The following is a 23,432-nucleotide window of genomic DNA, read 5'->3' on the forward strand; positions in this document are numbered from 1 at the left end:
ATATTTGCAACTGTTCGTTATTGAACGGCAAATCTGTCTTTTGTCTGATATTCAATGTTTATATTGCAGCTTTAAAAGATGACTATTGTTCATTATTTTTATCAAAATATTTCAAATTATACAGAATATTATAGAAGTTATTGTAAATAATGTGTAAATTTTTTTTCTTAAACTCTTTTAATCTCAAAATTTTTCTGCTGAATTTTCAATCTCTTACTCAAAATTTCTGTTTACTTTTGATATATATTTAGAAAAATTACTTTACATAAGAGTTTATCACACCAAGTAACCAATCTAACATATTTTAAAATTATGTACAGTACAGTAAAAATAAAAAATTTTAAAAATGTCTTAGATTGGTCACTCGATGTGATATACTCCTACGTAACTATATAACTACCTTTAACGTTATATAACTGCCTTTGTAGTTATATAAATCAAATACTACAATATAACGAACACTAAAGCGAAAAGCATAAAATGTGTTTGGTTATATCAGCCTTCCATTGTTACGTTTATCGCGGTACTTGAAAGATACGCAATAATACAAGTTCATCCATCAAGTAGTAAGCAATTAAATCAGCCATATAATATCTTAAAATATTTAAGATATCATTTTTTCCTTAATATTAACTCTAAGGAACTGTACCATTCGCAGCCGAATATTAAAACAGTAGAGCGTTGTTTATCCGAAGGTCGGTTATCCGAAGGAATTCCAGTCGACAAATTTAAATTTTCGCCAGTGCTGTGGCGCTGTAATCTTTGGCTATGTCTTCGGCTACTCAAATATTTTACGTTTTTGATACTAAATTAACTTCTGAAGTATAATTTTTTTATTGTTTTTATATTTTTCAATATATTTATTTTGTTTGTACAAAATAAAAAAATAATTTTTAACGATACAATAGTCATCGTTATACTTAACATCGACGAAAATTCAACGCGAAGCGACACGCAACGGAGAAAAATTTCAACACGGAAGAAATTAATATATTTTTTCGTACATAATCGGTTATCCGAAAAATAAGTTATCCGAACAACCCCAGTCCCCAGTTGATTCGGATAAACGACGCTCTACTGTATTCTAATTACAAGTGGGATCAACTCGCAATGGAATGCCAGCTTAGATGAAAAATGAGAGTGCAGTGATTTGAATGTGGTTGAATGTAGAATTATGCAAAATTTAAGAAGAGTATAATGTTAATTGTTTTCTAAAAGTTAGCTTTAAAAAAAAATACATAATCTTGTAGACATTTGTAAGCAAATCATATGAGAATCCGAAAAATTTTACTTGAAGTTTTTATAACTTACTTTGCTAATTTAGAAAATTAACATGGAAATAATGCATTCATATACTGTATGGTCATTTGGAATATTTTGTTAAATCACACAGCACAATATTTTTTATTTTTAACTTTCCGAATCTACAGATAAATATTTCCTCTCTCAAGTATTACGAATTACTTCCTATCGACAAGTAAAATTATTTCAGGAAACAATTAAGAAACGTTTTAAAAATTAATTCTTAATTACATCCTCGAGTTTTAAAATTATATTCGTGTTGGAATAAAGACAATAAAGATGAATAAATTACCGTAACAAAAATAAACTTTTATACATGCAAAAATATTTTCTTTGGATTTTGTTAACGTGAAGCGTGTGGCTAAAGGAAAACAGCACGTTTTGTCGTAATCCCACTATTAACCTCTTAAATAGATAAACAGCATGTGTTTAACTATCAAATAAATGTTAGTACTAACACGACTTGCATGTAGAAACGTTCTCCTTATTAGAGTCGAATAAGAAAATTAATTATTGTGCTCCTTAATATTCATATATAGAGTACAGGCCCTATATATTAAGATGCACATTATACACAATATAAAAAGATATATTTCTAGCACTGATATTTTAAATTAACAATAACAACTTTGTAGAGGTCGCCTTTCACGAAACCTTACTCCTGTTATCACGTTTCCTTTTAATGATAAATTTTTCAGTATTTTAATTAACTCCAAGCATGAAGTTTCTGCTGCTTATAACTGTAATTATTTACGTATTAATTCATATTTCGTATGAAGAAACTACGGATGAATTTTGCTGTAAGTAGACCACAATTATGATAATCTACAGCTACAAAACATTCACAAATTTTAATTTCTTATGTTTCTTTATAGCGAAACCTGCTAAAGGTGTAAAATTTTGGAAATGCTCCCTTAGAAAGCTACCCAGCTATTACCGCAAAGTAAATTTATTTAAGTATTGTTATTAACACCCTTTTTAAAGTTGTATATATTTAAATTATATAAGATACATTTATATATATATATTAGTTTTTCGAACAATTAGCTGATTGCGTGATTATCAAGAAAGGATTCTCAAATAGAAACAGAGCTTTAGTATATTTCGCGTGCACTGATACTTCTCTATTAGACAAGGTAAGACTTAAGAAATTTATTATTATACGATGATAAAATATCTTTCTTAAAATTAATATTATATGATATATAAATATATTTGTTGTTTCAGGTTGTAAAATGTTTTGAGAGAAAACGTTCGGTAAGATAAAATTGTATAATGTGTATATGATAAATAATGAAATTCAATCAAATTATTATACAAATGTCTAAGACGTAAGGATGAACAAAATTGCTAACGGTGACGGTGCTAGAAAAAGTCGGAGCCTTCCTAGAAAAGTCTTCCATAACATTGTGAGTGTTGAGATGCATCACTCGAAATGTTATGGAAGGCTCGTTATCAAAGTGGGCATATTTTATACTGACAGATATGAACGACAGAGGGGTAGAAACGAGGCATTTGCTCCTCCCTAGGATCGAGTTAAAAGTTCTGCAAATTGTAAGGTCATATACCTCAATTACTTCTACAGTGATTGAGATATGTGCCCTTACACTCTCAAACGTGGAACTCTTTGATGCAATACTGTATTCTATAATCTACTTGTTAAAAAACCCTACAAGTAGTGTGTATTACCGTATGTTAGACGTTGAGTCATAAAGTTCGTGCCATATATGTCTATTTTCATCTATTCATGTACAAATGTTGTCTGTCCTTAAGTTTTGGAACGTGTGTATTAATCAAATTATATATAATTTTATTGAATTACTGTATTTTTAATACTGGACTTATTNATTATAAAGTTATTAAAAATCCTATAAAACGTGACCTCTCATAATATTTTGACTTTGAGTCACATTCTTCGTATTTTTTAAACTTAAATATTATTTTTTGAAAAAATACCAAAATGTCTCAAAATTCAACAAAATTACTTCTTTTAAGCTTTTATTATTATTTAAATTTTATATCGTAGTTTAAGAGGAAATGATCAGACTTCCTTGTGTATCTTTAACCTCTTACTAGAGTACTGGGAAAGCGTTTTGTGTTGCAATTATCAAATTGCAAACCTATAGATTCCCACTCGCTCGTTAGTCCTTCCTTCGGCGCTAAAACAGGGTTACATAGATGAAAATCGAGACTACATATGGAAAGCTTAGGACCAGAGACCCAATTAGCTATAAGTTCGTATTTAGTTCGGAAGTTCGAGTCACGTAATTTTATAGATCAAAAGCCTTATTTTTGAGATGGGAATGACTAAACTCTAATAAAATTTCCATTATGTCTCACTCCAGTTGAGATGTGTTCTTTACCACTGTCTAGCTCTTATTCCCCGTGACTTATAAAACTCCAAAATGTAATACAGTAGAACCTCGAAAACTCGGCTCTCGATAACCCGGCACTCCGGATAACTCGGCCACACCCTGGCAGGGCAAAAAAATCCTTAGTTAATTAATTTTCATTATAGACAGCTTTATAAAAATATAAAAGCTCTCATAAAATATTTTTCTGAGGTCTGTCTTATCAGGTAAATTACTGTACACAGTGTATTCATTAATTTTCATTTTTATGTAATAAAGGCTCTATGCCTTCATAAAGTACGTAGTTTTCCTTTGTTTAAGGGTATTTGGGCAGTTTATTCTCTGTTATATTCTCAAGTAAACAATACATACAAGTACAGTACAGTATTTTCTGAGGAAACACTCGTACTTATTTTTTTTAACCCCATTCCCGTTAACCCGGCATTTTCACAAACTCGGCCACCCTTCGGTCCACATTAGGCCGAGTTTTCGAGGTTCTACTGTAGCATCATTACCTCATATACAGAAGTATTCTTGACAAATTCAAAAATATTTGGGTCATGGAATCCCGAGATACAAAGCAAAATACCGGCCAATACTGTCGAGTGAAAACCGGGACATCAAAATTTGACCGATCATTCTTATGTCCAGCCGAGGGGACTTTAAAAGGGGAGGAATTTACAATCTGCTAAAGAAATTGCTTAATGTTACAACTATTATTTATTTACAATTAGCTTGCGTCTTCACATTTGAGCGAACAAAACATTGTCTTAAAAAGCATCACTCATGCTGCATATTCTCGTTACATTATTTTATCGTTCCAAACCAAAAGAAAATTTGAAAGTTGTCTATGTTAGTTGATAGACGGTGATACATGTAAATTAATACNATTTATTATTATACGATGATAAAATATCTTTCTTAAAATTAATATTATATGATATATAAATATATTTGTTGTTTCAGGTTGTAAAATGTTTTGAGAGAAAACGTTCGGTAAGATAAAATTGTATAATGTGTATATGATAAACAATGAAATTCAATCAAATTATTATACAAATGTCTAAGACGTAAGGATGAACAAAATTGCTAACGGTGACGGTGCTAGAAAAAGTCTGAGCCTTCCTAGAAAAGTCTTCCATAACATTGTGAGTGTTGAGATGCATCACTCGAAATGTTATGGAAGGCTCGTTATCAAAGTGGGTTCTCGTTACATTATTTTATCGTTCCAAACCAAAAGAAAATTTGAAAGTTGTCTATGTTAGTTGATAGACGGTGATACATGTAAATTAATACTTTTTTATTACGGACCACAAAAAATTATACATGGTTACAGTTCTATCATGTAACGAAATCATAATAATTATTTTCCTATTTTATATTAAGTTAACAGAGTATCAATTCTACTATTTATAGTAAAGCAAAGTATAGACAATTCTCTTAAGGAAGATGTGATAATGTTTTGGGTGTAAAATGTAATGATAATTTACAGGAGACAAAACATAGAGAATTCACATAAAAATCATTGACTAGATATGGCCATTTGAGATTCGGTGTGTTTTGGCTACAGTGTGTTGCCGGCCAGATTTTTGTTATAATCAGTTTTTTAAAACGAATGAAAAAAAGTGGATTAATTGCTACCAATACGATTAGTTAACACAAGGCATTTCTACATTAAGCTAATATGGCTTCCATAACTTAATTACAGTAGAGCGTCGTTTATCCGAAGGTCGGTTATCCGAAGGAATTCCAGTCGACAAATTTAAATTTTCGCCAGTGCTGTGGCGCTGTAATCTTTGGCTATGTCTTCGGCTACTCAAATATTTTACGTTTTTGATACTAAATTAACTTCTGAAGTATAATTTTTTTATTGTTTTTATATTTTTCAATATATTTATTTTGTTTGTACAAAATAAAAAAATAATTTTTAACGATACAATAGTCATCGTTATACTTAACATCGACGAAAATTCAACGCGAAGCGACACGCAACGGAGAAAAATTTCAACACGGAAGAAATTATTATATTTTTTCGTACATAATCGGTTATCCGAAAAATAAGTTATCCGAACAACCCCAGTCCCCAGTTGATTAGGATAAACGACGCTCTACTGTATTCTAATTACAAGTGGGATCAACTCGCAATGGAATGCCAGCTTAGATGAAAAATGAGAGTGCAGTGATTTGAATGTGGTTGAATGTAGAATTATGCAAAATTTAAGAAGAGTATAATGTTAATTGTTTTCTAAAAGTTAGCTTTAAAAAAAAATACATAATCTTGTAGACATTTGTAAGCAAATCATATGAGAATCCGAAAAATTTTACTTGAAGTTTTTATAACTTAATTTGCTAATCTAGAAAATTAACATGGAAATAATGCATTCATATACTGTATGGTCATTTGGAATATTTTGTTAAATCACACAGCACAATATTTTTTATTTTTAACTTTCCGAATCTACAGATAAATATTTCCTCTCTCAAGTATTACGAATTACTTCCTATCGACAAGTAAAATTATTTCAGGAAACAATTAAGAAACGTTTTAAAAATTAATTCTTAATTACATCCTCGAGTTTTAAAATTATATTCGTGTTGGAATAAAGACAATAAAGATGAATAAATTACCGTAACAAAAATAAACTTTTATACATGCAAAAATATTTTCTTTGGATTTTGTTAACGTGAAGCGTGTGGCTAAAGGAAAACAGCACGTTTTGTCGTAATCCCACTATTAACCTCTTAAATAGATAAACAGCATGTGTTTAACTATCAAATAAATGTTAGTACTAACACGACTTGCATGTAGAAACTTTCTCCTTATTAGAGTCGAATAAGAAAATTAATTATTGTGCTCCTTAATATTCATATATAGAGTACAGGCCCTATATATTAAGATGCACATTATACACAATATAAAAAGATATATTTCTAGCACTGATATTTTAAATTAACAATAACAACTTTGTAGAGGTCGCCTTTCACGAAACCTTACTCCTGTTATCACGTTTCCTTTTAATGATAAATTTTTCAGTATTTTAATTAACTCCAAGCATGAAGTTTCTGCTGCTTATAACTGTAATTATTTACGTATTAATTCATATTTCGTATGAAGAAACTACGGATGAATTTTGCTGTAAGTAGACCACAATTATGATAATCTACAGCTACAAAACATTCACAAATTTTAATTTCTTATGTTTCTTTATAGCGAAACCTGCTAAAGGTGTAAAATTTTGGAAATGCTCCCTTAGAAAGCTACCCAGCTATTACCGCAAAGTAAATTTATTTAAGTATTGTTATTAACACCCTTTTTAAAGTTGTATATATTTAAATTATATAAGATACATTTATATATATATATTAGTTTTTCGAACAATTAGCTGATTGCGTGATTATCAAGAAAGGATTCTCAAATAGAAACAGAGCTTTAGTATATTTCGCGTGCACTGATACTTCTCTATTAGACAAGGTAAGACTTAAGAAATTTATTATTATACGATGATAAAATATCTTTCTTAAAATTAATATTATATGATATATAAATATATTTGTTGTTTCAGGTTGTAAAATGTTTTGAGAGAAAACGTTCGGTAAGATAAAATTGTATAATGTGTATATGATAAATAATGAAATTCAATCAAATTATTATACAAATGTCTAAGACGTAAGGATGAACAAAATTGCTAACGGTGACGGTGCTAGAAAAAGTCGGAGCCTTCCTAGAAAAGTCTTCCATAACATTGTGAGTGTTGAGATGCATCACTCGCAATGTTATGGAAGGCTCGTTATCAAAGTGGGCATATTTTATACTGACAGATATGAACGACAGAGGGGTAGAAACGAGGCATTTGCTCCTCCCTAGGATCGAGTTAAAAGTTCTGCAAATTGTAAGGTCATATACCTCAATTACTTCTACAGTGATTGAGATATGTGCCCTTACACTCTCAAACGTGGAACTCTTTGATGCAATACTGTATTCTATAATCTACTTGTTAAAAAACCCTACAAGTAGTGTGTATTACCGTATGTTAGACGTTGAGTCATAAAGTTCGTGCCATATATGTCTGTTTTCATCTATTCATGTACAAATGTTGTCTGTCCTTAAGTTTTGGAACGTGTGTATTAATCAAATTATATATAATTTTATTGAATTACTGTATTTTTAATACTGGACTTATTATTGTTATCGTTAAATAAAAATATTATATATACACTTTTTCTTTAGAAAATTAATGGCAAACCTACTAAAGCTGATGAAAATAAAGCAGCAGGCGTTTTTGATAGTTGTTTCAGAAGAGCTTTTCCAGAAGCCAAATGAATTCAACTCAAATCTATAAAAATACATCCATTAATCTATGTATTTTGCACATTTGTTCATACTCTACTTTTTTATTAAATGTAAATAAAATGTTTTCAAATTATTAGAGTATTTATTATTATTAAGCTTATTGCTATAGAAATAATAGCGCAAGGTTGATTGCCGAGACTTCCATTAATCTACGCAAAAATATTTCACTTCATTTCGATTAAAATTCGAATGATCCACTGTCCAGGGGCGTATTTAAAGGAGTGTAGGCTTTACCGCATTCCCTTAAATACGCCACACGACAAGTAGTAGCGACAGGACGAAATTTCAAGTCAACAAACTGCTCAATTAATTATCACAGCAATTTTATGCGTGTATTTTTTTCGAATAACCATAAAAAATTGCTCTAATAAACCGTAATAATTTAAAAAATGAATGACCGAGGTGGGTAAGACATCATCCTAGTTGCTCTGGAGACCCTGCCTACCGGTGGCCGAATAGATAAAACTAAACACTAGTATATGGTCCCGGGTTCGTGCCTACGAATAGTCTGACCGTGTGGTATTTTCCGGATTCTCTTCATATGTGTAGCAGCTCTCTTGGCGGATTGCTCTTAAACGTGGCGTGTCTAAGAAGTTCGGCGAACATTAGGATATCTTGAATGCAACAAGTCCGAGTTTGTATGTACAGTACGTGGACATCCGATCGAAATTTCACCCTTTACAGACAGAGATCACAAAATTCACTATAAAATCCATATTTTTAACATAAAATTGAGTCGCTACGCAACAATAAAATTTTCTTGTTGAGAAAGGATTTATTGACTCATGCGATTATTTATTGCGAGTGTTTTCTAGAGATTTTCAGCGATTTATAAGTAAATTTCGACTAAGATCTTTCTAGATTTAAGTACTTTTTAAGCAAAATATCACAATTAGCGGAGGAGATTTTCAATAAGAATTGATCGGTTTCCTTCAGAGGAATCCGATCTTTACCTTTATTTTGGAGGGAGCCGATTCGGTCTTTTCATTGTTAATTTTCCAATCGAATTGTTAAAGCAAAATGAAAATTACAAATACGTTAAATCTCTTATTGCCCGTTATAGTTTAAATATTACGTATATACATTTTTTAATGCAAGTTCTATTTTCACAACATTCGTTCATTTTTCTTTGCAGAATGGACAATTTCAAGGAATTGAAGAAGTGGCATATCTCGGGCCATGCCGAGCCCGAGGATGGCGTCTCGTCTTGGCCTCGTGTAATACGGATGCTTCCAAAAGATGCGGAGGAGGAGTTGCATACATCCGACGTCAAAGGGGTGGTCGTCGTAACTCCGGACGACAGCGCCTCGTCTCTCGTCTATTATCTGGAGCGGCGATATCCCGAAGTTCCGGAATGGACGGTGGAGACACAGTCACCCGAGACGAGACTGAACAGAAAGGAGTCCGAATAAATGATGGAAGAATCTGTCAAGCGTAAAAGGCCTTGGTGGAAAAGATTGTTTTTCTGCTGGAAAAAATAACATTCTTTCTGCCGAGACCTTCTTGCACGGATTTCGACTTTCCACCGAATGTGATACAGCCACCCGGAAGTGACCTTTCACCCGAATATTACACTTTTACCCGGAATTAATCAACTGGATTTGACTTTTCATCCCAATTTACGGATAGATACCTCGACAACATTCGAGATTCGTTCTTCCAATTCGGTTTAAGTACAGTACATAGAACAACGACAGTAGCCAAAGTGACAACGAAACATTAAGCAGTATTCTCGTGTTTAATAAAAGACTGTGTTTAAACGACTATAACTGGCCAAAGCAACTTATAATATTTCAACTGGTGTTCTACTAGTAAAACATTTCACCTCGAATAATACACTACGGAGGAAACCATTTCCAAGTTAAACTTTAACCAAAAACACACACTGCAGTCGATATATGTCCAAAGCAGAATTATAATTACTTCAACAGTTAAAATTGTACTGTACTGTACATGGAATCTTCACGATTGTATATAAATTTTTATATTTAATAAAACTTATTAAATTTTATATTAACTGTTTAAAGATTCGATATTTNTTCTTGCATTTTGGGTGTTGTCTATTCGAATATCGCCTAAGCCAAACTGACGACCCTCTCACCTTTACCGCTCTTAGAAAACGCGTCCCGTAGTTACAGGGTAATAAACTTGAACGGCTATCTCCTGACTCGTGAGCGAATTGTCGGACTAACGGAAGTAAATACTCGGGTCCGATATCTCACAAATCCATCCATCGATCAGTTTTCATTTCATCAACTTATTAAATTTTATATTAACTGTTTAAAGATTCGATATTTATTGAAATTGGATTTTTTTGTGAGGCAAAAATTGCTATAATATTTTATTGAGTGCAGTTTGTTGACTTTAAATTTCGTCCTATCGTTACCAATAGTCATACGTAGGGCTTTACCCGCACTCCCTTGAACAGAGAATCATTCGAATTTTAATCAAGTTAAAATAAAATATTTTCGCTTAGAATTAATGGAAAAGTCTCGGAAATCAACCGTGCNTTCACGATTGTATATAAATTTTTATATTTAATAAAACTTATTAAATTTTATATTAACTGTTTAAAGATTCGATATTTATTGTTATAATACTTTATTGAGTGCAGTTTGTTGACTTTAAATTTCGTCCTGTCGTTACCAATAGTCATAAATAGGGCTTTACCCGCACTCCCTTGAACAGAGAATCATTCGAATTTTAATCAAGTTAAAATAAAATATTTTCGCTTAGAATCAATAAAAAAGTCTCGGCAATCAACCGTGCGTTATTATCTCTATAGCAATAATAATAATAATAAGTACTCTAATAATTTGAAAACACTTTTAATCGGATTTATAATTAAAAAGTATATAATTTGAGTTCATTCTTCGTCTGGAAAAGCTCTTTTGAAACATCGATTGAAAACGTTCTTGGCTTTATTTTCATCGGCTGTAGTAAGCGTGCCATTATTTTTCTAAAGAAAAAAGTGTATATANTCAAAAAACTTACTAATACACCTTATCTTGCAGCCGAAGTTTATTACTTCTAACGTTTTCGGTCTTGTTAAAAGACCTTTCTCAAGAAAAATAAAGCAAATAAAAATAACAAGAAGTAATAAACTTCGGCTGCAAGATAAGGTGTATTAGTGAGTTTTTTGATATTATAGTATGCAGTCTCGAACGATTTGTTATTTATTATATACATATTAGACAATTTTTTCTTACCAAACGTTTCATTTGAAAACAATGTACAACCTGAAATAATAAATATATTTCTTAAAATTAATATTACATGATATATAAAGATATTTTATCGTCATATCTTAAGTTAAGTCTTACCTTTCCTAATAGAGAAGCATCGGTGCACGAGAAATACACTAAAGCTCTGTTTCTATTTGAGAATCCTTTCTTGGTAATCACACAATCAGCTAATTGTTCGAAAAACTGAAATATATATACATGTATCCTGTATAATTTAAACATGCAACTATAAAAAAAGATGTCAATAACAATAGTTAAATATACTTACTGTACGATGATAATCGGGCAGCTTTCTAAGGGAGCATTTCCAAAATTTTGCGCCTTTAGCAGGTTCCACTAAAAAGAAACAAAAATTTGTATTGTTGGGCTGCAATTTGAAAAAAATCATAACCTATAAATTCCCACTGCCGTCCGTCTGCCCGTCTTTCCTTAGTCTTTAGAAAAGAGTTAGGTAGATGAAATCCGAGACAAGATATGGAAACCTTAAGGGTAGGAGGCCCCGATTAACTATAACAACTTCCGATGCAAACCGAAAGTCACTTTATGTCAATTCAAAACTTTTCCCCCGAAAGGTGTTGGATAGACGACTCTATTGTTAAAGGGAAAGTATGATATACAGAGGAAAACCACTACTAATTTTAGGTGAAGAGCATATATATTAAATTAAATTGAAAATATGATTAAAAATTGCAGCCCGGCATTGTGACGATGTCACAATAAATAATTGCTCGTTTTGTAGCTATAGATTATCATTATTATGATCCATCCTACTTACAGCAAAATTCATCCGTAGTTTCTTCATACGAAATATGAATTAATACAAAAATAATTACAGTTATAAGCAGCAGAAACTTCATGCTTGGAGTTAATTAAACCAATTTAATTAAAGTACTGAAAATTTTATCATTAAAAGGAAACGTTTCCTTTTAATTTTGTTATCCCGTGATAAAAATCCCGTGATAAAAATGAGTATCTAATTTAAAAATAAAATGGAACCCTAGAGTTGCCTATCTTCGTCAGACAAAATTATTCCTAAATTTAATAGTCGTATTTTGCCATTCTGTACGAGTATTCCCAACGACATATAACTACCAGACTCCGAACCGGTCCGTTATCTTTGAAGCGAATTGAACGCGCTTCCTCCATGACACTTAAAAGGCATAAAGCTGCGCACATGCGGAATATACGTAATACAGATATGACCGTTTATTACATATATATACAATTGTCATCACACGATGCTTTTGCTCAACCGTGGCTTTAACTCAAACTGTGTTAGTCCTAAAACACCAGTCCTAACAAACAGTGCTAACACAAAATCACAGCTGTGCCCTAGCTCCTACGTCCTAACGTGAAAATCTGTTTTTAGCTGGATTGTCGAAATACTGATTTTTTTTTAAATGTGGAGCAACGCTATTAAAAAAAACTCTGTTAACGGCGCAACAGGGCGAAATGCTTCCGTGTCGGAACGGTGGGCGTATTCCAGACACGCGTCATTAATCAGATTTGACCATCAGCCGAAGAAGCGAGTGCTTGTGGTGTAGCGGTTATCACATCCGCCTAACACACGGAAGGTCCCAGGTTCGATCCCTGGCAGGCACAAGGTAATTTTTCTACGTTTTCGGAAAGTTTTGCACGATTCTCCGTTGGTCGTTTCGTAGACGTCCCTTTTACAGTTTTGAGCCAATTTACCGAGATGCATTTCACTCGCTTACAAAAACCTCCGCGCTTTCTTAAAGTCGCTCGAATTGGTAAAAATTATGTGCCTGTGCCAAGTGTGCCGGACACCGAATCGACGATTACTCGCTATGATGAAGGCCGAACAGCTCAAAAAGTATAGGCGAAAGCCGGACGACTAGCACAACTAATCGACGAATAGCGAAAGGCAATTTTAAAAAAAATTGTCACGTTCCCCAGGTGAGGCTCGAACTCACAACCCCGGCATAACTCACAAGTACTGCTTATAAGTACCGTGCGCTAACCAATTGCGCCACTGGGGAATGCACTTTCCCAAAAACGTTAACAATTGCCAACATTTTCATTTTGATTCCGAACGACGCCGGCGATAAGCCAACTCGTAATAAGCAGGTTTTCGACGTGTGGACTATACTCCACACGTCAAATCTTGCAAAATCTTGAAATATAAGCATTGGAAAAGTGCAAAAATCTGCAAAAAAGCTATATTTTCTTCTCGTATTCCTTCATCCGGCACTGCAGACGCTCGTAGAGATAGAAACTACTTTGTCCAGAAAGCTCAGATTTTAAACTTAAGCCCTTCTCGTTATCAGTGAGGTGATGGCGAAACTTCCGGGTCTGTAGGTCAAGGTTCACGGGGGTTTCCCATGGTTCCCTAATTATAAAATGCATTTTATGCTTATAAAATGCATTTTATAAGCATAAAATACAAAAGCTCAAACTTATGCCAATTAAAACTTTTTATAACGATTTTACTAAACGGCATTCAGTACCATGAGGATAATTGAAAATATATTTTGATATAAACATAGATGACGTCACCGTTTCGTTACATCAAAGTTGACGGCAATTTTTCCTTTACAGCGTTTTTTTCTGACTTTGCCGAAATGTCTGTCTCTATATTCGTATGTTTTATTTTCAGATCGATGAGACCTTCACCCGGAGGCGAAAATACAACCACGGCCGCGTAACTAAAGGCACCCAAATTACCATCTTCGGTGCCTATTGTCGGGAAACAAAAGAGGTGATGTACTGGCGTGTAAGTAGTAGCCAAGCATTATTATTTCCTTTTATTTTTTAGTTTTTGTGGAAGTTTTGTTATAGTTTCTCGTATTCTTTCAGGTGGACAACAAGAGCCGACGGGTTCTCTGGAGCCACATGCTCAGATACATCGCCCCCGGTTCCATCATTGTTTCCGACAGCGCGGCCCAATATCGCGGTTTTACGACGATGGGCTTCTCTGAAGATAAGACCGTCAATCACAGCCAGCGGGGCCCCGGGAGGTAAAGAAGATAAAACTGCAATGTGTTATGTGAAAGAAATGAACAAGCGTTACTGAAAAGTGACATTTTTCTTTTATTTTCCGAACAGATTCGTCGACGCCGATGACCCCGAGGCCCACACTCAGAACATCGAGTGCAGAAATCGCTGGTTGAAGAAGTCCATCAAGTCGCTCCGCACGGACAGGAGCCTGCAAAGCTACAACTGTACGTACTGTACGTGTACAGGACGCGGGTCCTGTCCCAGTTGCCAACAACATCGGCAAAATTCCGGCAGTTTCTCGGGGACATCGCGGCCGCATACCCGGGCCCCGGTCGTCAGGGTCTCCAACTCCGGACGATCGGTGTGCCCGTGGATCAACATCTGCCGCCGGACGAGCCCTATTTCGATGTTCCCGTGNTTATTACCTAAGGTCAAGATTATTACCTTAATCAGACAGCCTTTCTTCCCGAACAGTGTTATGAGAAGAGCGAAGGACCTGACCTAGCCTAGGTTAACCTAACGAACTCTAACCGGAAGCTCAATCCTCATAACAGCTGTTTGGGAAGAAAGGTCGGCCGAATGTCGCGTCCGGTGAAGAAACGTGTCAAGTCCGTGGGTCACGTCCGGGTAAGAAAGGTCACGTCCGTTAAAAAGTGTCATGTCCGGGTGAAAAGTGTCGAATCCGGTAAGAAAGTCGCATCCGGGTGAAGAAGAGGAAATCGAAGAAGATCACCGCCTAGGCCAAGGCAACCGCAGCCGTCCGCAGCAACTAAACCACGGACAGCACGGTCCCTCGACTTTGGGGGCTCTCTCCTCCGACTCCTCCCCGTTCCGACTTCGGGAAGGCGGTGGCGTCGCCGTCGCGGACGAACGGGCAGAACGCGACCAAACAGAAAGTGTCAGCTCGGACGAGCTGTCACTTTCAACATCCTCCACAGCAAGGTCTGTGGCCTGATGACCCCCGAAGACCTCGGCCAAGCGCACTGAACCCAAAGTGTAGCGTCGCATCATCCCGACTCCGGGAGGATGCCACGCCACGCGCACTTGGCGAAGGTCTTCTTCACCCGCTGCCTGTCGCTCGTCGAGCCCCCGCTCCTCCAACGGCACGGAACGACAGACTCGTTCCGCGTCGTCCGAGGAACCCTCTCCCTCCGGCGCCACCGCCTGCCTCCGCCGGAACCGCCTCCAACAACGCACCAACGTCTTCATCCTGTAAAAAAGAAAATTTGCAATTAGTCCAGTGAAAACAAAAGCTTAAATTAATGCTTAAATTCTTCCGAGTAAAAGCAAACTGCTCACCGCAGCCGCCTTTTTAAATCTAAAAGATTCGAATCCGAAGCGCAAACGGTCGACCATCGAACGATGTGCCGAGATGTCTTCTGGGACCGATTCTCCAAGTAATATTAAATAAATTCTTACGTCTAGGATCAATAAGGACTAAGACTTACCTAAAAAATCTTCAATCTTCTCTGTAAAAGGCACGAAACCGCAGAAAACAGCACGCAATCCAAGAGCGAAAGAAAAGCACGTCCGACAGCAACGAGAAACACAGTCGAACTGCGATTCGTCATGTGTGACGTATTTCGAACAAACGTTAAAAAACGCGTCAACAATGTTCGAATTTCGTAAAAATTGGAATTTTTAAAAAAAATCAATTTTTAAAATTTTTTTTAATTAATTAATTTATAATTATTTCTCTTTTTTAAATTTGATAAATAAATTATCTTCTGCATTTACATGGTGCAGAATGTCGACCGTAGAGAGGTAAAAGACGATCTTTTTAAATTCTATGTCTCGAGGCTTGACCATCTCCGAAATTCGTTGGAATAAATATCTTTTTCATCCATTTTCGACCATGGCATGAAATAAATTAAATTCTTAGGATTTTGCTTTGCGGAAAGATTCCTCAGTCGCCGTCGGGGTTGGGGGTTTCGCCTATTAATGCAACAACAAACAGGGTAAAGTTAATAATATTAAAAATACCGAAAAACCTTTATAATACGGCCGAACGAAAATTAAGTCCGAGACAACGGGAGATAGACACAGAAGATAAACAGACTGAGCTAGGGGGAAACGTTCTTTCTCCTGGAATTTCTGACTTTTTAAAGGATCTCTCCCCTAAATTCTTAATGTGATCGCTTAATCAATTTGACACGTCCGCAATTGCTGATCCAACTTTGAAACTTTCGCTCGTACCTCTCGTGCCATGATATTTTATTTTCTGACCGCTGAGAATTTTTTATTACTTACAACGCGACAATTTTGCTTTGGGAGGAATGCTACATTTATTTCCAAATTTTGTCATTGTCGTCCGTCAGCATGTCTTAACCTCGAGAACGGAATTATATGAAATCCGAGACCAGATGTGAAAACTTTAGAGACAGGAAGCACCAATTAACTATATATGATCTTCCGATTCAAACTGAAAGTCTTGTTTTTTTCAATTCAAAACGTCAGTTAACAGATGACCTATTATTAAACAAACTTTAAACTTAATATAGATTCGCTATTCAATAGAATCTACATTTGCAATTCGGAAAAAAAAAGAACAAAAACTATTCTTAAAAAGTAATTTGCGAATTTCTTTCATTTTCGACTCTTACGATTCCGAGCCTTTCGACGGAAAAATCAACATAAACTGTGATCGACAGCGATAATAAGCCATAGCTATAATAAATGATTGGCCGAACTGGTTAAGGCCTCAGACAATTGCTTTGGAATCGATTTCAGACAAGCAACTTCCGAGGAATATTTATGGGTATTCTATGCCGGATGTGGCGGGTCCCCTTTTCACCATCCGTACTGTGGGCGTAGCTGAACCCACAACAGTATAAATAAATAAGCGGCCGGATGGTCTAGCGGTCAAGGAGGCAGCCTACCGCTCTGGGGGACCCGGGTTCGAATCCGAACGGGTCGAAAAATCTCCAGGAATTTTTCGGGGGTGGTCCGTTCGGATATGTCGGGCACCGTCCCTCACCACCCGGCAGCCCCATTGTGGGCCTGGTCGAACTCATAATGGGCTTGCAAAAAGAGGCTATCTTAGTGCCGACAGGGAGGAAAGAGTTAAAAAAAAAAAGTATAAATAAAAATCCCTCTTAAATAAATGTTAATAATATTTTATATATTAAATTTTAAAAATATTTATAACAATTTACTAAATAAATAAATTTCTACGTTTTTATGTTAAATATAGAAATGAACTAAAATAAAAATAAAGAATTGTTATTTTTTATTTCAATTTCAAAAGTGGCAACACTGATTCGTGTTGTTATGTTTCTAGTTTTAAATTCTAGTATTACGAACGTTGGCGTGTGTAGTGTTTATATCGTATTTTGCTAGTTTAATTTTATATGTGAATATAATTATTCGAATTTTAATCAGTTTCGTCACAGATAATGTTTTGAATCATTTGAAATTTATATTTGTTTACAGTTTAATATTTATAGATGATTTATGCATGCCTTTGTTTATTGAAGTAACATATAAAGGTGATTTTACACTTCAATGTTGGTAAATATATATTATATTTTTTCCATTCGATGATGTACATTTTTTACATTTTATTGAAATTAACTGATACTTTTTGATTACATTTGATCATTTTGATGTCAGGAAAATTTTTCAGTTTGGCAATTATAAAAGTAATATTAACATATTAAAAAACATGCTTTCATTGGTTGGAGATTGGGATGGAGCAGAATCTCTCATCAGAAGCAATGCATCTGCCTTACAGCCCCGATATGTCACTTTGCAACTAATGTTTGTGGATTTTAAAAAAAATTTTCAAAAATTCCAAATTACATTGTGACAGTAAAGTCCAAATAACTTTAACTGAATGGTTTGTGCGGCAGCCTTCCTCTTTCTAAATGGTAGGTGTATGCAAACTTGTATTGTGGGGCATGTTCCAAGGCAAGAGATGATTTCCTGTGGCGGCTAATGCAATTTTATTATTATGCTATATATATATACTGTAATCCTGCCGTGGTGACCGGTGACGTAATATATTTTATAAGGCTATGTTTCATTTGAACAATCCTTATATTTAATATTGTGAATGATTAGAAATTAATTGATGTAATTAGATTGATCAATGAATAAAAAAAAAAATAGCTATATAATATAGGTTTTGACAATATTGAAACATTTGAAATTTATCTAATTAGTTTCAAAAAGTAGAAATTACTTGCTAATATTAATAAAATATATTTGATTATTTTTAATCGTAATTAATTTATATTTTATATTGTGTATTTGAAGGTGAAAATGCAAGTCTTTATTAGAGTACTCTTCTTGTGTAATGTAAATGTAATATCCATTTAATTTTAAAATATTTTATTCTGTCGATTATTAAAATAATTGTACTTTTGCAGAGCAGCTGAAGACGAATAATGAAGAGAGATCTATTTTAACGTTTTATTTATGAGGTAATATTATTTTAAAATATAATATTTCATTAAAATATATTTACTATATGGATATTATAATCATATTTATTCAACTTTTATACAGTGTATAACATTTTGAAAAATGTCCGATACCGAACCAATTTTTANGAAAAAAAAAATATCGTAAATTTTAATTTAAATAAATAAATTTCTTAGAAATTGATTCAAAGAAAACTTTTGCAAATTAAGATAATATACTCGAGAGGAATAATTTTAATCTACTTTATATGCTGCTCTACTTATCGAGTGTAGATTACAAACAGTTTAATGCACGTTTTCGGATTTTGATCTCGTAAATCTTGAACTAAATAATACTCTTCGCAGAATGTGAGTAAGTCTACTAACAGATATTTGCAATCCCGTTAATTTTATTACGGAGCAAGGAATAATTACGAATGCTTAGTACAATTGTTATATACAGTATATAAGTTCAACGGTTCTGCATTGTGTGTGATAATAACAAGCGGCAATTAGCGCATTAAATAATTAATTTGAATGATTAGAGAGGGGCGAGAGAAAGAGAGAGTTGGGATCTACAAAAGTCTCATTAGTGAACTGAATAGAATACAAAAAAATTAAATATATTTTTTTAAAGTATGAAAATATACAGAACAAATTACAAAATAAGTTATTTATTATGTACAACAGACATAAAAATATTATCAGTTTTAATGATATTGTCCTGAAAATATAGCGATTAAAGGCTGATTCATGCTATATGTTTAGCATAGCACATTAATGGAACAGCCAGCAAAATATTTAGCTGCTTGTTACTGGTGTAAACTGATTGGTAACAGTGAATAGAATAGCAAATGAGGAAACACAAAAATTTTTGAATAAAGTACTCACTGTTACTTTTCTTTTGCTATAATTTTTGAAATATTGTTTTTTTAATATTTTATTATCATAATTTTTTATTTTTTGATTATAGATACTTTCATCTTCTACAATAAATTCTATTAACTTTATCTGTTATGTTTTATAAATGCTTTTTCAGAATAAAGTTTCTGATTTGTTGCTGGATTAGTTGTGTATGTCCATTATACAGATCTTATTGATTGCTATATTGGTGACAAAATTGTTATCCTGTTAGCTTCTGGATGTTAATTGTTTTGCAGTATTGCAGCAGTAGACTTTATGGCTATTCCATCCGACAATAAAATTTATTGACTGACAACGCATGTTGCTCTAGCAAAGTCACAATGCTATAATGAAACATACTATGCTGGACATAAATGTTTAGTGTAAATCAGATTTAAATGTGGATTTTACTCATTAAACCTTTTTCTTTCATCTGTTAAATTTTCAATATAATTGAAACTTGCCACTATCATAATTAAGCAACTTTTGAAGAATTTATTTATAATTTTATAATGGAAAATATATTTTATAGGAATGTTTCTTGTATAACATTGGATGATGATGAAATTTCTGAAATGGATACATCTTTGATAAAGCCTAAAGAGGTATATAGATATTGTTTTTAATTCTTTTTAAAAAAATTAAATATATTAATATAATAACTGCCAATTTTGATACAGCTAAAACACAGTATCAATAAGTTTTTAATACACACTGTTGCATGTATATAATGAGAATTCAAAAATGTAATGAGGATTCATTTAAATGTAAAAAATAGGGATTGAGGGATTTTTGATATACAGAGGGGTTAAAGAGATAATGTTCATGCTCTCTGATGTGACTGAGCATGCCTAACAGAAAATTTAGGCCTATGGGTCAAAAATAAAAACAGTGTTGCGTGCACATAATGGAAAATAGGCACAAAAAATGAACAAAACAATCACCATCAATTGCTTTGTTCTTGGATTGCCTCTCCATGTTGGCAAGTGCAAGGATTGTCTCTCCATACCTGGTCAGTGCAAGGATCATGACTCTGGTGGCCAGCAGGTATAAGGATCCCTTCTGTGCCTAACAAGTATAGGGATTGCTTTTTTTTCCAGCTTCACCTCAATTCTATTGTGATATGACAAAGTTACATGATGTCCCAGTAATATTTGTATGTTTGTACTGTCTTCTTCTTCTTATCCATTTAGTCATGTCTGACTCTCGGTCACTCTATGGATCAAAGCTCTCCATGCCTCTCTATCCTGCATGGAGAGCTTTGATCCATAGAATGTATTTTACGGTATATTCTATATAAGTTTGTTTTTTAATTTATTTACAATATTATTTCAAAATTATTCAATTTATTTGATTAAATTTAAGATACAGGTTGCTTAATTAATAATACTTTTTCATTTAAAAAGTTTTTTGTTGAACATCAATTTTCTATCATTCTGTAAGAAATTTACTGTAAGTTTTAAAAAGTATGGGTTTAAAAGCCAATTTTAAAGCAAGTGTGGGCTACCTGCTGGTTTTAAGTTGTAATTAAAAATTATCAAAGGCTTTTCCTTTGTCTAAACTTGCCAAGAGCATCTTTAGGAAACAAAAATCATTTGTGTGATGAAGACACATTTATTCACCATTGTGATTTTTCTCAAAACCACAAAGATGCATATATTTATGCTTCACTTTTAATTCTCTCCCATTCATTTTCTGTTTATTAATTCATGCTTTAATTGATATTAGATACTATTACTTTAATCTGTACCTTAAAGGCTGATAAGTTTGCAGTAATAATTCTATCAGAAAACTATTTAGAAAACAACTTCAATTTTATTGTATACTAATTCTTACAGCAAATAAAGCTTTAATTCTGTTTACAGAAAAGTACTAAGGAAAAATAATGTAGAAACAGAAAAGTTTTGTTATCATAGTATAGAGATAATTAAGAAAATTGGCTTAAAAATGTTTAATTTTTCTCTTATCATATCAGAAATAAAAATTTGATAGTCAGCAGAAAGCAAGACTGGTTGTGATGTTGATTGACCAACATTACAGATACAAAGAAATAGTAAATATATTGCTATGTTAGAAAATTTTTAGATATTAATTGGTGTTTGAATTTTAAAAAAAATGTATAAAAAGGAAGTAAATTAAGTGTGAAATATTATTAATTTGAATAATTTATTGCTACACTATCATTTATCTAGAAATTCTGTCATCATTCCATTGACATCAACTGTAGATATCATTTGAATTTCTGTAACCCACGAAAGAAACATTTTTACATTTTATGAAAACAAAATCAACGTATAAACAGAATTTTTCTTTGTTTACTGTTTGTTTTTAATTGTTTTTACACAAGTGAGATTTAGGCTTAACAAGTAAGCAGCTGACTCTCAAGTCTGTGTCATTGGATATTATTAACATTAAAATATTTTTTATGTAATTATTTTCACATTATTATAGTACTTATTTTGTTAGACTCAAAAATTCATAAGTTACACAATCTATATCACCATACAGAAATAAGTAATTTTTGGAATGCACAATTTTACTCTTTTTGGAATTTGAATCACAAATTGACATTGTTTGCACATTTATATTTTCAAATGACATTATCAAAAAATCATGTATTTACTGTTTGTACTCATGATTTATGTTCACACTGTAAGGGCCAATAAATTAATTACTAATGAATATAAAATTAGCCAATAAGTAACAAATATTGTAATTTAAATATTATCATTTATATCATTTCTAGTTAATGGAATAGTTAATTTATATCATTTCTAGTTATGTTGAAATTGCACAAAATTTTAAAATATTTTAAAATAAAATTAAAATATAAAGAATTTTGATTTTGGTTAAGAATTAATATTTTATTAAGTTTCAATTAATTAAAATTTTTAATATGATCAATTTTAATTAATTTTGATAAACTTTTATAAGTTATTTGTATTCTTAAATAATGAAGTGAAATTTAATTAAAATTATTGCATATAATTTTCAGAATATCACATCTATTGATTTTAAGCAACAGATTGGAATAAAAAAATATATTAATGTTATTTTGAGTAATTATATAAAATATTATATAATTTACATCAGTAAAATTATGATCAGAAACTTTAAAATTATCTATTTTTCTTCAAATGTCACTTGAATGAAAACTGAAATACAAAACTTATAATTTAATAAATTAAAATTGTAATTATAATTTATTTTGAACTTTTTGATTTTTAAAATTATTGTAAATTTGACATTTTCTTATTCTAGAAGAATAATTTTGAAACTCATATTGCAAATGAAGATTTTAAAAATGAAGAAAAAAAGGATAAGCAAAGCGATAGTGAAAGTGATAGTGATATGTCTTTACCAGCCATTGAGTGTGAAATTCAGTTAAGTTCAAAAGCAGAGAAGGTATGTTATGTAAGTTTTTAATAGTATATTATTCAATTAGTTTATAATTTAATTATTTTACATTTTATATGAAATTTAGAACTGTATTATAAAATTTATATATATTGATTAATTCATTTATATATACAGCAAAATATATTGATTTCATATACAGGGTGTATCAGAATGACGTTTTAAGAATTTGGGAAATCGTAGAGGATGAAATTTTGAACGTTTTGATATAAACAACCCATAGCCAGAAATGTGATATAAAATTTCTACATCGGTAGGAAGTGCTTGACCGCCCTTCACTTTGATAGTTACCCTACCGTCCATTGATGTCATGTTATTGTTCTTGACTTCTTTCTCTGGGATTATGTAAAGTCCCTTGTGTATGCAACAACCATAGGAACAGTTCATGAGCTTATGAAGCACATCTTTACAGCATTTAATACCATCAGAGGGGAGTGTGGCACAGAGAGTCGGACAAAGCATGGTTCATCATTGCACATTATGTAATGAAGTTGGTGGTCGT

The 23,432-nt window shown here is 32.7% G+C and overlaps 3 protein-coding genes, 2 long non-coding RNA genes and 2 other non-coding genes across 10 annotated transcripts in view; 5 read left to right on the forward strand and 2 right to left on the reverse strand.

The window, feature by feature from the left end:
- The first annotated feature begins 6,495 nt into the window (after positions 1-6,495).
- LOC111625013 lies at positions 6,496-9,935 on the forward strand. 2 transcript variants are annotated; one of them, XR_002756672.1, is made up of 6 exons: positions 6,496-6,789; positions 6,865-6,932; positions 7,021-7,125; positions 7,217-7,246; positions 7,882-8,054; positions 9,140-9,935. XR_002756672.1 is itself a non-coding variant. In XM_023368025.1 (5 exons), the coding sequence occupies exons 1-5, from the start codon at positions 6,708-6,710 to the stop codon at positions 7,972-7,974; spliced, it is 378 nt and encodes a 125-aa protein (XP_023223793.1). In that variant the 5' UTR covers positions 6,496-6,707; the 3' UTR covers positions 7,975-8,818. The 2 variants fall into 2 exon arrangements, 1 of the variants encoding a protein (XP_023223793.1); XM_023368025.1 differs by lacking the exon at positions 9,140-9,935 and having other exon boundaries at positions 7,882-8,818.
- A 1,289-nt stretch (positions 9,936-11,224) lies between these two features.
- On the reverse strand, positions 11,225-12,157 carry LOC111625010. The gene is made up of 3 exons (XM_023368022.1): positions 12,025-12,157; positions 11,518-11,585; positions 11,225-11,432 (listed from the first exon to the last, which is right to left on the reverse strand). The coding sequence occupies exons 1-3, from the start codon at positions 12,104-12,106 to the stop codon at positions 11,277-11,279; spliced, it is 306 nt and encodes a 101-aa protein (XP_023223790.1). The 5' UTR covers positions 12,107-12,157; the 3' UTR covers positions 11,225-11,276.
- Positions 12,158-12,778: 621 nt separating this feature from the next.
- Trnav-aac lies at positions 12,779-12,851 on the forward strand. The gene has a single exon. It is a non-coding gene; the product is annotated as a tRNA-Val (tRNA).
- A 307-nt stretch (positions 12,852-13,158) lies between these two features.
- On the reverse strand, positions 13,159-13,249 carry Trnai-uau. Its single transcript is given in 2 exon segments — positions 13,159-13,194; positions 13,212-13,249. It is a non-coding gene; the product is annotated as a tRNA-Ile (tRNA).
- A 634-nt stretch (positions 13,250-13,883) lies between these two features.
- LOC111625014 lies at positions 13,884-14,617 on the forward strand. The gene is made up of 3 exons (XR_002756673.1): positions 13,884-13,983; positions 14,067-14,227; positions 14,316-14,617. It is a non-coding gene; the product is annotated as an uncharacterized LOC111625014 (long non-coding RNA).
- Positions 14,618-17,455: 2,838 nt separating this feature from the next.
- On the forward strand, positions 17,456-18,759 carry LOC111625015. The gene is made up of 3 exons (XR_002756674.1): positions 17,456-17,717; positions 18,578-18,631; positions 18,717-18,759. It is a non-coding gene; the product is annotated as an uncharacterized LOC111625015 (long non-coding RNA).
- Positions 18,760-20,049: 1,290 nt separating this feature from the next.
- LOC111625000 (crossover junction endonuclease EME1-like) overlaps positions 20,050-23,432 on the forward strand; it is a 36,109-nt gene continuing 32,726 nt past the window's right edge. The window contains exons 1-2 of one of the 3 annotated variants that reach the window (XM_023368009.1): positions 20,050-20,118; positions 22,775-22,927. In XM_023368009.1, coding sequence (XP_023223777.1) covers positions 20,089-20,118; positions 22,775-22,927 — 183 coding nt within the window. In that variant the 5' untranslated portion in view covers positions 20,050-20,088. The remainder of the gene's footprint in view (positions 20,119-22,774; positions 22,928-23,432) is intronic. The other 2 variants (XM_023368012.1, XM_023368010.1) reach the window with 2 other exon arrangements.

The sequence above is a fragment of the Centruroides sculpturatus genome, unplaced genomic scaffold, assembly GCF_000671375.1.
Source record: "Centruroides sculpturatus isolate CEXI.00-Female unplaced genomic scaffold, Cexi_2.0 scaffold269, whole genome shotgun sequence".
NCBI classification, from domain to species: Eukaryota; Metazoa; Arthropoda; class Arachnida; order Scorpiones; family Buthidae; genus Centruroides; species Centruroides sculpturatus.